The sequence below is a fragment of the Acinonyx jubatus genome, chromosome B4 (assembly GCF_027475565.1).
Source record: "Acinonyx jubatus isolate Ajub_Pintada_27869175 chromosome B4, VMU_Ajub_asm_v1.0, whole genome shotgun sequence".
NCBI lineage: Eukaryota > Metazoa > Chordata > Mammalia > Carnivora > Felidae > Acinonyx > Acinonyx jubatus.
The window spans coordinates 138,649,598-138,666,740 of NC_069387.1; the positions used below are offsets into that span (position 1 = coordinate 138,649,598).

The 17,143-nt window shown below is 61.5% G+C and overlaps 1 protein-coding gene across 7 annotated transcripts in view; it reads right to left on the minus strand.

The window, feature by feature from the left end:
- Positions 1-1,212: 1,212 nt before the first annotated feature.
- The window catches only part of BRD1 (bromodomain containing 1), a 42,470-nt gene continuing 26,539 nt past the window's right edge, over positions 1,213-17,143 (minus strand). For 2 of the 7 annotated variants that reach the window (XM_053199543.1, XM_053199544.1), the window contains 6 exons: positions 11,455-11,952; positions 5,040-5,175; positions 4,570-4,697; positions 3,997-4,106; positions 3,568-3,722; positions 1,213-2,400 (listed from right to left, as the gene is read on the minus strand). In XM_053199543.1, the coding sequence (XP_053055518.1) occupies positions 2,217-2,400; positions 3,568-3,722; positions 3,997-4,106; positions 4,570-4,697; positions 5,040-5,175; positions 11,455-11,952 (1,211 nt within the window). In that variant the 3' untranslated portion in view covers positions 1,213-2,216. Of the gene's footprint in view, positions 2,401-3,567; positions 3,723-3,996; positions 4,107-4,569; positions 4,698-5,039; positions 5,176-11,454; positions 11,953-17,143 lie in introns of those variants that run through there. The other 5 variants (XM_053199546.1, XM_053199545.1, XM_053199548.1 and 2 more) reach the window with 3 other exon arrangements.

A 17,143-nucleotide genomic window follows, 5' to 3' on the forward strand; every position in this document is an offset into this window, starting at 1 on the left:
GAGGGACCAACCACCCGAGTGACCTGGGACTGAGGAGGCTCCCGGGATGTGGTGCTGATGCCCAAGTCCTGGGCAAGCAGGGCAGATGGTCCCCCTTCCGGTGGGTGCAGAGCGGGCCGCTCCCAGGAGGTGGCCCGGCAGAGCCCCAAGGAGATGGCAGGTGCCAGCTCCAGCAGGGGGCAGGCAGGAGGAGCCTCCTCACCTCCCTCAGCCCCGTCCCTGACCCCTGCCCTGAGCGTGGCCCAGGGAACGGCCCCGGGGGCCAGGCTGGTTTCTAATGAAACCTTCAGAGCAGCACCCAGGGTGGGGGTGGGGGTGTCTGGGGCACGGCCTCACGGGGGAACCATCTGCCCTCCTCCCTGACACCCCTGCAGCCTGTCCCAGGTGACCGGCCAGGCCCCAGGAGGCAAGAGTCCCTCCAGGTGATGCCACTAACAAAAAGGTCCCTCTGCTCAGACTCCGGGACCTTCAGCATGACTGGGACCAGGAACAGGACCGGAAGCAGGACTGGAATCAGGACCAGAACCGGAACCGGAACGGGACCAGAACCAGGACCAAGATCAGGACTGGAACAAGGACCAGAACCGGGACCAGGACCGGAACCGGGACCAGCGGGCTGGGGGGGGGGCCGGGGGGGGGGAAGGTAGTACAGAGCAGTCACTCCAGGCCACCAGCCACCATCACCAGCAACCTCAAAGAGCCACTGCTCCGGGCTCAGGTGGGAGTTCTGGGGGCAAACCCCAGCTCCTAACTCGACGGCAGACCCGGCCCTTCCCTGACCGCAGCCTGGGCCTTGTCCACAGGGACACCCCCCCCCGCCCCCCCTCCCCCGCCAGGCTATCCACAAGGGCCGGTGGTCCTGGGGGAGCCGCTGCTGGTAGAAAGCGTCTGTCAGACACAGGACAAGACGATCAAAGGAAGACGTTTTATTTTTCAAGTTTCTATGGAGATGTTACAAACAATGGAGACTGAAGGGGAGCGGGGCGGGGGGAAGACATTTAAAAATTTTAAACTACCAGTTTAAAATAAAAATATGATTAGATAAAATAATAAATAATGCCATCCATGACAATTTTAAGATGAAGGCATGTCACGTGCCTCAGTGAGGTGGTCGGGGACAGGCTGCTGGGACCCTGACCCTCACTCACCTGGCCTCCGGGCTGCAAGCCCGCCCCGGCATCCTAGCGATAGAGGAATGAAATGGCCACACCGTCCAAATCTTGACTTTATTTTTTAATATAAAAACCGCAGTTTTGGAAACCCACCCTACCTTTTCCCCTAACATAATGCTTTACCTCTTAAAAATAAAAATAAAGTACTAATTCTATATACATCACATGTACCATACAAAAATGTATCCAAAGTTTCTATTGCTACCAAAGTGTTCTAAATTAAAACAAGTTACAGAAAGCCCCTCATTGTAAACAAAAGATTACAAGTTACAAAATCAAAGAACACACAGCCAGAGTCATTTACACAACAACCAACACATCCTGCTCCCAAAGCAAGTCGAATCTGTATGTGCCTGTATAAAAATGCATATCAATATACTTTTGCAAATTTATTTTTCATTATAAAGCAAATGAATACACTTTCTACAATAAATAACCCGCTGGAGGCACACCCGTGGAAAGCCGGGGCAGATGGGCGGAGGAGGCGGACGAGGAGGGTGAGGACGGCGACACGGGGGAGGGGCGGGGGGGGGGTAAGCGCCTGCCCCAGCCCCCACGGGGGGGGCGGAGTGTTTTTGGTGATTTGCAAGTGATGTACACAGCATAAATCTATTCTCCACCTCTTTCCACAAAGTACCATTCAAAATAATGTCATTTTCTTTCTTAAAATACACATTTGTCATTGTAAATTTACATCCCATCTTATTAAATAGTGGTACTCTGTGTAAAGAGTATGATTTACAAAATTATTAAACATTCAAAAGTCTTTAAAAAAAAGCTACAGATCAAAGAAAGTGACGCAGGTGCAGCCTCCGGCGTGACCCGTGCCGGGCACGGGAGGAGCTCAGCAGACGCGCCCGCGCCATTCACAGAGCGCCCAGACGGGGACGGTTTCACAGAGAACTTGGAAATAAAACCTGCCCTCCCCGGGGAGGGAGAATTGAAGAACCAGGCCTAGAGATCAGAATAAGTTAAGTCTGGAACAATATACACGCATATACAGCTTATCCACACTATGGACAAGGCCACGGGAAGGCGGGCAGGTCAGTCGATGTCGCTGAGGTCGCTGGTGGGCTCCCCGTGCACACGGCTCAGATGGCTCATCGCGCGGTCGAAGGCGACCCTCACAGCCTTCCTGATGCTGGAGTTTCTCCCCTCCATCATTTTCAGTTTGTCTATGGTCTCGTCCATGCCGAGGGGGACCATTTTGGACTTGGGGAGCCATTGCCTTTTGAAAAGAGAAAAGCCGGAGTGGTCGGAGCCGTCCGCACAGCTACTCGGACGCACTTGACACGATGCCCTGGCAGCTCCGAGCCCCCAGTGGGGAAGAGCAGCCGACATGAGGTGCTCAGCGGCCAAGGGAGGGAAGAGAGGCTCGTGCCCTGGAACCCGCGCCCCCCCCCCCCCACCCCCGCCCCAGGGCGCAGCCCCATCGGCCAGCCCTCATGGGCCGCAGGACAGGGGCACGGCCCAACCCTCCTGCCAACCCCGGAGAGTCCGGGGGACTCGGGGAAGGCGTGAAAATCAAGCCGTCCCCACCTCTCATCCACAACACTCCCCACAGGGCCACTGGATCCTGGAGGCTGGCGGGAGACAGGCGCCACCCAGCAGCCTTCCACGCCTTCCCTGAGTGGCCACCGAGGGTCACGCGCAGGAACGCTGACGCACGCACACGCTGGCTGCAGGTGCACGCACGGAGTGGGGATGGGCAGGGGGCCCGGCAGCGGGGCAGCCGACGGGCCTCGGACCAGACAAGGCAGGCACAGGCCTCCACGGGGTCTGATCGGGAGCGCGGCACGGGGCAGAGAGACACGGGGCGTGGAGCGCTGGTGGCCGCGCGTAGCCGCACACACCCGACCCAGCCGTACTCGCCAGCGCCGGGGGTGCCCGGGGCGCTGGGAGGGCCCGCGCCCCGCAGCCGGGCCCCCACGGCCACCCACACCGGGTAGCCCTGCTTCGGGCACAGCAGGGGCCGCAGTCCTGGGGGCAGAGAGCCTACGCCGGGGTCACCGGGGGCCCCTCATCAGCACAGCAAGCTTTCAGACCAAGAAACGGGGACACGGGCCACGCGCACCTCGTGAGCGCTCGGGGGGCAGCACCGGAACCCAGGACCGTCAGGGTCTGAAGCAGGGAGGGCCTCCAGGCAGGGCGCTGGGGTCCGGAGCCCACACCCCAGAGCAGCGTGGGGACCCACACACACACAAGAGGCAAAGAGACCGGGCCGGGCTGGCGGCAGAACCCCACGGGCCCGGCTATTCGCACGCGGCTGCGTGAGAGGCTCACAGGCGGAGGGGGACGGGGCCCCCATGGCCTCCGCACGGATGCCCTCGGCCCACGCACACCACACGCGCCCCACGGCCTCTGAGCCAGCTCGGCACCCGGCACCCGCACTCACCAGCTTCTCTTGTTGTCAAAAAAGAGAACGAGGAACAGCCTCTCGTCAGCCTTGGTCTGCATGTGCTCGCCGACCTTCAGCACGTCCAGCGGTGGGGCCGGGATGGTGACCCCATTGTGGTGGCCAGGCACGCGCGGCATCTTGGGGTCGATGATCTGCCAAGGGAGGGCACGCGTGGGTCACACTTGAGAGCCCCCCACCGTGCCCCCGGAGCTCTCTCCCCAGGCTCCGACTTGAGGTGGGTTCTGAAGCAGCTCTCCCAACACCAACGCCCTGTGCAGGCGGCTCTCGGGACACCCGTCCCACAAGGGCAGCGGGACAGCCCCGGACCTGGGACAAAGGCCACACCGCTCGGTGCCCTGGCTCCCCAGAGGGCGGCCCCACGGACCCCCACACCCAAACCCCACGCCCTGCAACCCCGAGGCTCACCAGGGCCGGATATGAGGGGTAGCCGCTGCACTTGGCCCACACGACTTTCAGAGGCTCGAGAACAGAGGCCGCGGCGTCGGAGGAAATCCACATGCTCTTCTGACCGACCTCTGGGCAGAGACAACGGGCGCCGTGAGGGACCAGCCGGCCCAACCACGACCCGGGGCTGCCTCCTGCAGTGAGAGCTCCCCCCCCCCCCCCCCCCCACTGACAAGCCAGCACCAGCCCGTCCTTGGTGCTCCTCTAGGTGCTGGAATTGGGGGAGCCACTCCCTCCCCCCCCCCCACCCCACGGTCCCACATCCGGCTGCAAATGACAGACGAGCCTCACGTCGGGTGCGGGTGGCCTGCACAGAGGAATGGAGCATTCCACACAAAAAATGACAAACCGCAGGATAAAACTTTCACTGTCCCCCTGTGACCGCTGTCCCCGTTGGGGATGGGAGAAGGGGAGACTCGCACAGACACCCCAGGATGGAGGCCCAGGGAGTGGGGAGCTGGAGCCCTCCCGGCAGAACGGCCCACACCACGGCCACCTCGTGGAGACGCGGACACGGAGAGCAGGCGGGCTCACCTGCGGCGATCCTGGCCGCCTTGGCGTAGTTCCCGTTCTCGATGCAGGAGATCAGCTCGCTGCGGTCCTCCAGCGTGTGTCTGCGCACCAGAGCGGGCTTGCCCCGGCCGCACTTGGGTGCACTAAAGCTTTGGGAAGAAGAGTGGAGCAGGGTCACAAAGCTTTGCCCCTTCCCCTCCCTCTGGCGGTGGCCCCAGAGCCGGGCCCTGCAGAAGCCGGGCCGAGGGCCCCACGGCGACCCACACGGGGCCCCGGTTACAAAGAGGTGCCCACGGGGCAGACGGGCAGGGCCACGCTTGCTACCCTTCTGGTAAGGGAAGACTTCGGGAGGAAAAGACAGAACAAACGTAACCGCAGACTGAAAATCTATTAATTTCCTCTGCGGTTACACTTCCTATTTCTGGTGAAGAGGCACAAGGCGGTCCCCCAGGGACGGGGCGGTGGGAGCGGGCCCCCCAAGCCATGCCCACCTGGCGTCACAGAGAGGGCTGCTGCGGGACGAGATGCTGGACTCCGAGGCGCAGCGTCGTCGGGGCGCAGCTCTCCTCCCCGGGGCGCCCCCCAGCTCCTGCTCACTCCGTGCGCCCCCAAAGCCATTGGTGAGACCTGCAACACAGGCACGCGGGCCCCTGAGCTCAGCACCCCGGGGCCCCCGACGCGCCACAGCTCTCCCCGTCTGCGGGCCCACGGCGGTTCTTCCCTGACCCCCCAGCCCCGCGGCGCCGACGACACGGGAGACACACGGGTGCTTCGCAACACATCTCGCTCGGCGCTCAGAGCACCCTGGTCTGAGGGTGGTGCTCTTCCCAGGAAACAAAACGTCCGACAGGCCCCACAAAGCTAAGGGCGTGCGGAGACTCCTCCCCAGACCCGCAGACTCGCCTGACCAGCCCCCGCCGCGGGTGGACCGGCCCCTCCCGGGGCAGTGACGCCACCACCAAGAGCGGGTTCATTCGCGGGCGCATCGCCAGGGAACACAGGAACCTCAAACACCCGAGACCCTCCAGAGCAGAAATCGCGCTCTCTTTAGCCAGGGCCGCCCTCGTCCCAAAGCACCACAACTACCAGCATGCGGTGGGGGGCGCGACCCGGGGCCGAGGCCACACGTCCGGGCTTCCTTCCCACAGCCCACGGGAGCGATCAGAACCCGTCGACTCACGATCTGGGAAGTGTCTGAAACTCAAGGCACATCTCAGAGTCCAACCACTTCCTCCAAAAAAGCCCCGCCTCACATCGGGCAACAGAAGGGGTCTGTCCACGCGCCGGGATGGGACGGGGTGGTGACGGGGAGCCGGGCCGCCCCCTCCGGGTCCCACAACCAGACAGTCGCGCACGTTTCTTTCCCCAAAAAGAATCCCGTTCCCACACTTAAAAAAATTTAAACCCAGTTCTTCAGAAGTTGAGGCCAGATTACGGGATTTTCTCATCTGCCTTACGTGCTTCTCTGTGTTTTCTCAGTGACAAAAACACATGTTAAACGAGGGCAACGAACAAACTCTGACGGTGGCTAAGAAATAAAAACGCAAGCAGTGGCTGAGCGCGGCTGCTCACAGACTGAAGCCACGTCTTCCTGAAGTAAATTCATCAGGCATCTCGCTCCACTTGTTAAACTCAACAGCACCCGCTTTAAAGAAAACTTACTATTTTTCACTTTTAAATCTAATTCACATTTTTCTAGCAGAAACTGTGGTCGGCTGGGGGTGCTACACTCACTTGTGGAATTTGGACATTCGTGGGCCCGTAAAATACAGCAGTTGAGCAGAGGGCCCAGGGCCGAGAGCCGGTTCCAGCCACACCCGCCAGCAGGCCGGGGGACCAGAAAGAGGTAGAGCGACCCCCAGGGTCCCCCAAGGCCAAGAGGTCTCAGGAGACGCAGAAGGCGGCAGGTCCCCAAGAGCAGAGAGACCCCAACTCGGAGGCAGGCAAGTCAGAGACAGCCCGCCCAAGCCAGACACACCAACAGAAGGAGGGAGCCCAGGGTGCAGGATCCAGGTCCGAGAGAAGGGGCAGCAGTCCGGAAGGCGCGTGTCCAGCACCCAGAACCAGTGAGGCTATGAGGACGCAGCCTGCGCCCTCAGGGGAAGCCCAAGGACGTCACCCGACTGGCCGGTGCGGACACACCCTGTGGCAACCAGAAGGCACAGCCACAAGGCCACACCTCTCGCAGCATCAACTTGGAGCTGAGGCCTAGGGATTCTCGATGGCCTCACTCCGCGTCTAAACCCCCTCAGCCTTCTAGGGGCAGCTTCGCTTAGGCCGGCAAAGCTGAGCCTTTCCGAGCAGAGCTGGTGGGGGGGTGGGGGGGTGGGGGGCGGGGCCGGAGAACAGGTGCGCCAGGAAGAGTCCTGCGGGGGGCCTCTTCCTGTCCTGCCATGATCGCTCGGAAAAGCGAGAGGACGAGCAGGCGGCACCCAGAGCGCACCTGACAAAGGTCCGACTAAGGCCGGGAGCCCGAGCAGCGGCAGCCACGGCCAAGGACGCCCGGCACCCATGGAACCAAACCACAGAACCTGGCACCTGCACGGCATGCCTGGCGAGAACCAGCTGAAGCCACTCTCCCCACGAGCCGCTAAGGGGGAGAGATGAAAACGCGGCTCAGTGCTCGGTCTGAGAAACCAGAGAACGACCACGTCTCCCTCGACCTCCCTCAGGATTTAGGAGGACACGCACATCCACGGTGACTAGTTACTACACACGGTTCTTCCCGGTGCCCAGGAAACGTCACCGAACACCCACTAAATGGCAGGCACCACAGACAGGCCCAAAGCAGCAGGCCTCACGGTGGCCGGGGCGCCCCGACGCCTCCCTGCCCCCTCACTGGCCTCGACAGGCCGACAGGCTCCCTGTCCAAACAGACCCCTCCTGCCGGCTGCGGCCCAGGGAGCCCACCGGCCCCACCCTGGAGACCCTGCAAGGACTTGCAATGACATCAGGTTCTGGGGGTCAGCACAGAGACGGGCCCACGGATCATTTGCAAACAGCAGGCATCCATACGGCGCCTGAGCCCCAGCCTAAAACCTGCTTTTAACAGAACTATCTCAACAAGAAGTCATTTTTTCAATGGCGTAAGTCAAACTGGTACACTACAAAAACCAAACTGAAAGACAGGTGGCCATCTGGAGGAGGCCAGTGCCCCCGTAGCACCCGGGCCTCATGAGGACCTCTTAGGAGGCAAAAGACACGCTGACCTTCTCTCTCTGCCCCACAGGCACCACACCCCGAGCCAGGGGGGCCCTGGCCCAGCCGCTCCCCACCCAGTCGAGGCCTTCCCAGGGCACACCTGGGCTGGGCCGCGTGGGGAGGGGGGGCCCCAGGGGCCTCCTGAGACAGCCGACCAGCAGTGCCAGAAGCAAAGCCCTACAGAAAGCTTCCTGAGGCCGCGAGCTCTGCTGTGAAAGGCTCACATCAGCCAGGTGGCAAGAAGCCGCTGGCGGCTCCCCCGGCGAGAGGCAGCCGAGACCCACACCTGCCACAGCCTCGCTGCTCCGTAAGGAACCTTCCGGCTGGCACCCGGTGAGAGGCCGAGCGAGCAGGGTGGGCCGCGTTCGCTGCTGTCCGCTACGGGCCACGCAGCGTAGACACCAGTGATCTCCCCGCCACCACCCAGGCTCCACCTGGCTCCCCAAACAGGACGATCGGGGATGCGACACAGGACCGGCCTCAGAGGCCGGGTGGGCACGGTGACCGCACTGGGCCTCCTCAAGCGCTGGGGCCATCCGTTAACCTATTTCTACATCTTTATTTTCACTACTGGTGACAGAACTGCATTTCTGTGCATTTTTCTACCTTTCCGCGAAAACACGGCAGATAAGATGCCAACCACCCTGCTTTTGCCTAGACCAACTCCTCGAAGACACAGCCGTGGCAGGGGAAGCTCCCACAGGACACCTCCAGGCCCCACGGGCAGGACTCCCGCTTGCTGCAGCAGCAGTGGGCACGGTGACCAGAGACCGAGCTGCCCGGCTCGCTCAATTCTCCCTGAGGGTCGACCAGCCGGCAGGAAGGGAAAGCGAGAGCGAGGGGAGGGGGGAGGCCAGGTAGAAACCCAGAAAAGAAAGATGCTAACGAATGAAGGAGGCTTCACACATCCTCCAGCTGGGCCGCGTGCCTCGCACGGGGTTCCTTCCTGCGCCCGTGCCCGGCCCGAGACCCCCGGTCCTTTTGGGCCGGTACTGTGCCTGCCGAAGGCGGGATCAGAATCTCTGTCCGTGTAAGTCATCGGCAGGTGCCGCAGGCGAAGTACCCTGCTCCTCGGCCGCCCTTGGCATCGTTCACACCTACCCACGGGGCCGGGACGGGCAGGGAGGCGTCCCTGCCAGCTGCAGCCAGCTCCAGGAGGGGCACCGGGCAGCTCCTCCCGGGGCGTCCGGCTCGGACTTACAGGAGGGGGTGGGCAGGGTGGGGCACATCTCCTCCACGTGTTGGTGTTTGGGCTTTTGTTTGGAAAAAGGCTGAACGGATGCTTCCAGCTCCTCCACAAGAGTTAAGTGACACACAAGGGCACAGCGATCTTTCTGCGTTCCAAAATGACCGCTTAGCAGAACTCCGTCCGAGGTGAACAAGAGAAAGTAATTAGGATCCAAAGAGTGAGCTACCCAGCGTGTTAGTAGTTAGAGTGAGAACCTGGAAAACAGCGAAAAAGCCATTTAGTCTGACCGGGGGCGCCGCCCTGAGCAGCCGAGGAGGAACGCAACTCCCTCTCGGTCTCTCTGCGTCTCTGTCTCTGTGTCTCTCTCCTGGACCGTCTATCTCTCCTTGTCTCTGTCTCTCTCCCTCTGTCTCTGTGTCTGTTTCTTTGACTGTTTTTTGTCTCTGTGTCTCTCCCTGTCTCCCCGTCTGTCTCTTCTTGTCTCTGTCTCTCTCCTTGTCCCTCAGTCTCTCTCTCTCCTTGACTCTGTCCCTCTCTCTGTCTCTCCCACGCACACACACACCACGTGCACGCAGCAGGAGTCTCAGGAGCAGAGACCAGAAGCAGGAATGTGCCGGCCCGGAAGCCCGTTCTGGGAATCACAGAAGCGTCAGGGAAGAAGGAAGCGGGGGACGGAGCGCAGGCCCCAGGCGAGGTGGCACCGGAAGAGCGGAGTCGGGGGCTCTAACCCCGGCCCGCGGTGCCGCCCACGGCTCGAGAGCAGGGAGCCCCCGGGGGGCCGAGTGTCTCCAAACGAAGGGATCTGTGTTCACTCTAACTCGGAAATCTTGCGGCGTGCTGTGGGACGCCAGAAGAACCCCTACAAGGCAGAGCGCACGGATGAATCTTTGGAAAAATCACAAGGTTCAGAACAGTTCGAGTCCTCAGATGGCGGAGAGCGCCGCTCGGAGCAAGCGATCCGGGGCGCGCAGAGAGCACCGAGGCGGAGGTGAGGTGGAGCCAGAAATGGGAGCCGGATGCGCAGCGTCAGGCCCGCGTGCGGAGCAGGTCCTAGTGCTACTAAGACTCCCGGGCCGCACGGGAGGGCGACAGGGCTCATCCCGTATCTACTGCCAGTCTGGAACAAGAAAGCAAACACCCCCGTGTCAGTCAGGCTCCGGACCGCGGCCGGCTCGCGGACGCTCCTGCGGGAGCCCCGGCAGCGCCAGAAACCTGCGGGGCCCCGCTCAGAGGCCGGCCGGCGGAAGGAGGGGCGCTCCGCGCCGGTGCCCGCGAAGCCCCCCGCAGCGGGACCCGCCCCGGCACACGAGGGTGGCCGCGGGGCCCCCGCGGACCACTCCCCCGACGGCGCGCCCGATCCGGCAGCTCAGCCCCGGGCCCGGCGCGCTCCCGGCTCGCCTCCTTGCGCCACGACCGGACCCCGGTGCCCCCCGCACCGCACCGCACGCGGGAGACGAGCTCCGTCCAACGTCCACGAAACCCCCGCGCGGCCGCACGTTGCTCAGAAACAAAACAGGCTTTGACAAATTATTTTCAAAGGACCGGCTCGGTATCCGCCCATCCAAATACAAGCACGTGAACACAGAATTTCTATAAAATTAGTTAAAGATGCAATCAAGACACAATTTGTAAACCATCACTTGGGCAACAAAAAGAATTCAACCGTGCGCCGCCGAGCAGGAAGCGCGACCCCTCGCCCGCACCGGAAACCACGCTGACGCTCGGGCGGCCAAAGGCGCTCCCGCGTCTCGATGTGACGGGTGGACCAGCACGCACCCCAGGCCTCGGTCCGCGGCGAGAGCCCAGAGGACAGGCACGTCCAGTCCTACCTCCGGGAAGAGGCGTCAGAGGCACAGCCAGCGTCCTTGCACGACGCAAGGGTGACAGCGGTCTAGCGGAACTGGCGGGGCCTCCTCGGCTTTCATCTGGAGGGGACACGGAGGCTGTGCCAGAACAAAGGCCGCCTCCCTCAAACCCAGCACAGGGGAGACCCCGAAAGAGCCACTACCGCAGCACGTGAGTGGGAACCTCCCGGTGAATTCGACAGATTTAAGTTACAAAAGCTCAGCAGTGACGCGACCTCGCGTCATTTCCGCAGACAGCGGTCCTCTCCCTACACGCGCCCACAGAGCCACAGAACAGTGAGAAACGTCACCACGTGCTTTGAGCAACTGCCCAAAGGGGCGCCTGGAGCCCACGGGCAGGCCCCTCGCAGCCCCGGGCGCGCGCCACCGGCACCCCCCGCGCACGTCCCTCCGGGCGGGCTCCATAAGCCAGACGCCGCCGCGCACGCGCCATCGGGTTCCCGGGGTGCACGGGGCGTGCAACGCGACCACGCCGGGCCGCCCCCGCCCCCGGCCAGCCCGTGACGGTGCCAGCCTGGAGGACGCTGCGGCGTCTGGCTTCTCGTCTGGGGATAAAGAGGCCCCTGGACGGTCGGCTGCGAACGAGGGCCCAGCCGCTCCGCGACACCCTGGGGGAGAGAAGGCGGCGCCGTGGCGCTCCGTGGCATTTACCTGTGTCCAGGCGCTTTCCCGGGGACCCCTCCTCCACCTCGGAGTCGCCGCAGGTGCTCCGCGACCTTTTTCTTGGCTGCAGAAGAGTCTCCAACCTCGGAAGGACTACAGACAAAAAGGTTTTGGTCCCTAGCTGAGGAGAAGTTGGCTGGGTTTCAGTGTTCTTGGCAGACTTTGGGGGGCTTACACTTTTCGATTTGCAGAAGAGAACAGAAGTGCGTCTGTTTACATCGCTTGATGGCTCCGCCACCGCGGAGGCCGCCGCCGCCGGCGCATCGCCACTACTGGCGAGGGTGGGCTCTGGAGGGTGTCCGATTACCAGTGCGCTCTGAGTGCAAGTGCTATGTGATTCATTATCAAATGTGACTCTTTTGAATAGTTTACTCTGCTCTGGGTTCAGTTCTACTGGTTTGAGGGTTGGTGGTTCTGAATTAGTCTCCGAGTTTGAAGGAAGAGGTAATGCATCTGATGGTTCAAGTTTAGGGGGAGATTTATCTCCTGAAAAAATTATAAATAAAGTGATTTTTGAAAACTGATAATTATAAAATCTATTATAAAACTTACTACAAATGTGAAGTCCACCAAAACACTAATTCAATTAGGAAACAAAGCATCACACATACTGTCTGCAAGCAGTGAAGGGCCCGTCGGGTCACACTGTGTGCGCTTCCCTAACACCAAAGACTGAGGTGGCCTGGCGCCCCGGGTCCGGGTGCGCAGGTGTACAAAGTTCCTCTCTGAAAACAACTGTGAACGACTCCTTCACATATGTCGACAGTAACACATCATTCGAGTTCATGACAATTTCTGCGACCAACGATTCACTTACCTTGAGGAAGAAAAACAGTTCACTCAACTAGGGAGTCTAACGCGGCATTCCCACACAGTCCTGACCTGGGTCACGCGGTCAGCAAACAGGAGGACACGAGCGTGTCCGTGTGATTTCTGACCAGGGTGTCCTAAGTCGATGATAAACCCATCTGATGAGTGGCGAGTGGCTGTGAACGGCTCAGGGAAGCAGGAAAACCCCCACTCAGCTCTCCAGATCCTTCACCCTCTATGCCACGTTCTGCAATGTTCTACTCTGGGCAGTTTTTCTAGAATCTGACTTTAAAACTAAAGAGTCTTTGGAAGATGACTATTTTAGCCTCATTTCAAAGGCTTCTTGACGCTACTGACATAAAAACAAGAAGCCTGAAAAGCCCAGGGAACACGACTTCGTCACCTGGCCCTGGGAGGTCGGTCTGCTGGCCACCAGGGCCCGGAGAGGAGGCCCTCCGGCGGCGGCGAAGCAGGCTGGCCAGCAAGGGCACAGCCTCTAGGACCACCCGCTGCCTGGGGCTACAAGACACGTGACCTACAACCAAGAATAACAATTCATACGACCTAAGTCGATATATTATCACTAGGTATAGTTTTTATTTCATTGAACCTGCAAACTGCCCCAAGGCCACTTGAAAAAATACAAGTCAGTACATCCAATCCAGTCATCCTGAAAACGGGAAGCTACTAAGTTCCGCTTCCGTCTCAGAGCAAACGTTTTGAGAATCCTCCCTTAACAATGTGACAGGTGCCTCAGCTCTGCGGGGCCACTCGAAGCTTGCCGGGCACGTCACAGGTGACCCAAACGCCACGGGAGCATGTCCTCAGCAGAAAGCCATATAAAGGGTCCGTGGCCGCACCGCTGCCTAGAAAACCGCAAGGCACGCTGGCGTGGAGGGAGAGCCTTCCTGCTCATCACTTCAAAGTCACCAACAGGTTTAGGCAAACAGCATTTACAAACCCCCCCCACCCGCAGGGGGCGCTGAGCAAACGGGACCCGCAGGGCACAAAGAGCTGCTCCCGGAAAGCTGCTCCCACAACCGGGGGCCGGGGGGGGGGGGGGGGGGGGCACTCTCGCGAAGAGCCTCGGCCACCCCTTCCCCGCGCACTGCACTGCCTCGGCTCACCCGCCACCTCCCGTCCCCGCCTCCAGCCTCTCCTGGGGCCCGCACACCAGGCCCCGTCCTGACCCTGCACCAGAGCGCCTGCCCCCTCCCTGCGGCCGACGGCCTCGGCGACACCAGGCGGTGACCGCTAGAGGCCGAGGGAGCGTCATCCCTCGCCAGGCTCTCCGGGCCCCTCTTCACGAGCCATCTCCACGCTACCAGTTGGGACTCCCATCCTGGCTCAGGCCCCCGGCCTGCCTGCGCCTGCCTGGGGAGCACCGCCCCAAGTGCCCACGTCCCTGCCAGGCACACAGGGGCCCTGGACCGCCGAGGTCACCCACACCTTCTCCAGCCTCTCATGCTAGGCCCATACTCGGCGTTCTCCTGCCCTTGCGTCCCTCGCCAAGAGCAAAGGTCGAGGCCTCATCAGAAGGGCCTCCCTACCCCTCCTTCTACCCAAAGGCAGCCTGGGGCACAGCCATGACCACTCTGCTTGTCCATCGTCCCTGCTCTGCGGTCGGCCTGGGCAGCTCACTGGAAGCATCTCTGGGGAATGAACAGGGCAGGCGGAGGGGGCCAGGGGTCAAGGGCTACTCAGATGACCAGGTACAAACACCGCCACCTCCAGCTGCGAGACCCAGGCGGGTCGCTGAGCCCCTGAGCCTCACTTTCCTCATCTGTACGGTGAGACAGAAGACAGCACCGGTGCCTGGTGAACCCCACGGCACCCCATCAGCCACCACCCTGCGCTGCCCGGCCCTTCAGAGGCGGCATCCCAGTCAGGACCCTGAGCAGAAACCATACTGGAGTTCGTAACAAATACGAACGTGGGGCACCTGGGGGGGTGCTCAGTCAGGTAAGCGTCCGACTCTTGATTTCAGTTCAGGCCATGAGCTCCCGGTTCGTGAATTGGAGCCCTGTGTCAGGCTCTGTGCTGAGATTCTCTCTCTCTCGTGCTCTCTCTCAAAATGAATAAACAAACTTTTGAAAAAATAACAAATACGAACGTTCTCGTGAAAGCTCACGGGCTGCTAAGAATTGTATCATCTTACTGCATCTGAAAAATGCTCAATTACCTTCTAGAATGAACTCTATCCACCTCTCCGTTTGTAAACCTAAGCAACCACTCATTCACAACACAACGGCTCCCCGTTCAGGATGCCTACTTGAAACTAGCTGCTCCGGAAAAATCAGCAAAAACGCAGTTACGTCTGCAAGACCAGCTGTTCCCCGGCAACACCGACCAAACGCGTCTGCATCGAAGCTACGGGAAGCTCGGGAAGACTCCAGTGTGAAGCACCGGCCGCTTCCGACCCACAACCGCGCGCCGTCTGACCAGCACCCCTGCCTCGGGCTTCCTCCGCTCGCGATCCCAGAGGGAGAAAGCGAAAGACACAACACCGCAGACCAAGGGAGACCTCTCGTAAACGTGACGGGGCCCTCGCACGCTCCAGTGTCACTCGTGTAGGGAAAGCAGGGCCCGGCAAAGCCAACCCCGCGGCCGAGCGGAACCCTGGCTGCGCCTTCAGGAAGAGAGAAAGGCACGGCCTTGACCCGTGAGGACAGAGCTCAAAGTACGGCCTAGATCCCAGTGACGGGACACGAGAGCCCCAGTCGGCGGCTCGGTGACAGCGCCCTGAGCCCTGCCAGCCCACAGCTCGTCCTCCCAAAGCCGCTGTCTTCACTGCTCTGCACCCAGCCAGTCACCTGGAACCAGACTCCGGGTAGAAGCGGGCCAAGCACCCCGAGCAGCTCACGAGCCCACCGGCGCCTTGACGGGGCCTGCGGCAGTGACGGGGCCCACCCAGCTGCGCCATCGGCACGGAGAGCCGAGGCCGGGGCCCTGGCCCCAAAACTGGGGGTAGAAGGAAGGGCTACGGGCAGAGCGACGCCCCCGGGGACCCCCTTTGGGGGGCGCCTCGGCGGGCCCGACCCAGGCACGACCCCCGCCCAGTTACGACGGAGACCGCGTCCTGAGGTGTGCGGATGCCACCAACGTCCCGCACCTGGTCTCTCGGAAGACGCTTGCTTCTGGCCTCACGGGAAGGATGGCGAGCTGCCCTCTACCCCCGCTCACGGTGTCTGCCCTGCCCGTCTTCTCCAACTTCCGCAGGAGGACCCCCCCACCCCCATCCGGAGGCCCTGCTGCTTCCTCAGGGCCTCCCTGAAGGCGGCCTCGTCCTCCCCAGCACCCTTCCCCCCAGCCACGAGGGAGACACCCTTTCTGCGTGTTTACGCACTTTTAACAAGAGACCTGATTGATGCTCCACACGGATTCCAGGCCGTCTTTTGTTAGACCTCACCGCCGTCTTCCTTCAGAATGACCCCGGCACCACAGAGCAGCAAACGTGGGCTGCAGTGGGGGGCGCCCGCCCGGTGGGGACCCTGAGCTGTGCACCGAGACGGCCGGACGACTGGGGAAGACACCGCGTCCAGACCAGCCCTCCGATGACTGTGAATGACCGGTCGACAAGCTTTCCCCCAACTCACTCTTTTCAGGGCAAGTAACGTGCAAAGAGGGGTTTTTCCACGAAGAGCAAAAGAGCAGCTCAGCCAGAGCGCCTGCTTGGGCAGCAGGAGGGGGCTGGACAGAAGGGAGGAAGACACACACCCCACTCCAGGCCTAATGACTGGGGCTGCCCTGACCCCCAAGGGCAATGTGGGTGCCAAAGGGGTGGGGGGGGGGGCAAAGCCCCTGCGAGCAAGTGCTCAGACCTGTCCTTCCTTCCCTGGCGAAGAACGCGGCCCCTCCTCTCGTCCCCCACAAGGGAGGACCGAGAGCCTGCATCTGTCACTCGGGGGGCCCAGGCCAAAGCCCTGTGAGCGGAAACAAACCAGGCCTGGTGTGAGGGGAAGCTGCACAAGTCTCAGCTGTGCGCACAAGCGGCCACTTCCAGGAGAAAGAGGAGCTCGAGGGCTGGAGCCGCCCCGCGGGGCAGCGCCACAGGGGGACCCTGTCAGGTTCAGTCAGGGGGACCGAAGGTCATCACCAACGGCCCCCTCCTGGGACTGGCTGCACGCGGGGCCGCCCCCGCCGACAGACGCCCACAGCCCGCGTAAGCGCTTTTCCAACGAGCCAACTAGAACAACTTTGTGCGCCTGTCCCGCTGCTCTTGCGGCCCGAGTTTGGACGCGCCGAGAGAAAGCTCGGACTGAGCCGAACCGCCAGCAGCGCGTTGTGAGAGGCTCACTGCGCCTTCCCTTCCGGGACACCGAACGGGGCGGACTCCAAGATTAGGAGAGCACAGGACAGCGAGGAGCGGCTTCTACCAGGTTCCACCAGGTTCCACGTGCTCAAACCACCGACAGCGCGTGTCCCGAGCACAAGGCCCGCCACCTACAGCCACCTGCGCGGAGGTTCACGTTAGCACCGGGGGGATGCGCTTCTTCCCAACTACTTCCTATCCACGGACCCGTCCAGTGTCCAGCTCCTCTCCCGGACGTACGCCCCAGTTAAGGTCGCCAGCTGTCACCGCTGTGTGTGTGACACGTCGGAGGCCTACCAGGCAGCTCCAGGTCAGCTCCCCGCTCCCTGGCGACGGCATGCGCGTCACCTTCCACCCTTTGGACGTCAGAGGGGAGGATTCACGTGACAGTGGCATCACGGCCCTCTCGGGAGCTGCTACGACCAACAAAAACAGCCATCACTCTTGTCACGGAAGCCACGTCTACCCTACAACCATTCTGGGAGGCGTAAGAGGCCTAAACCACTGTTTTTAAATAGTTTTTCAGCAACGAGTTGGAAAAAGAGGGCTTATTCT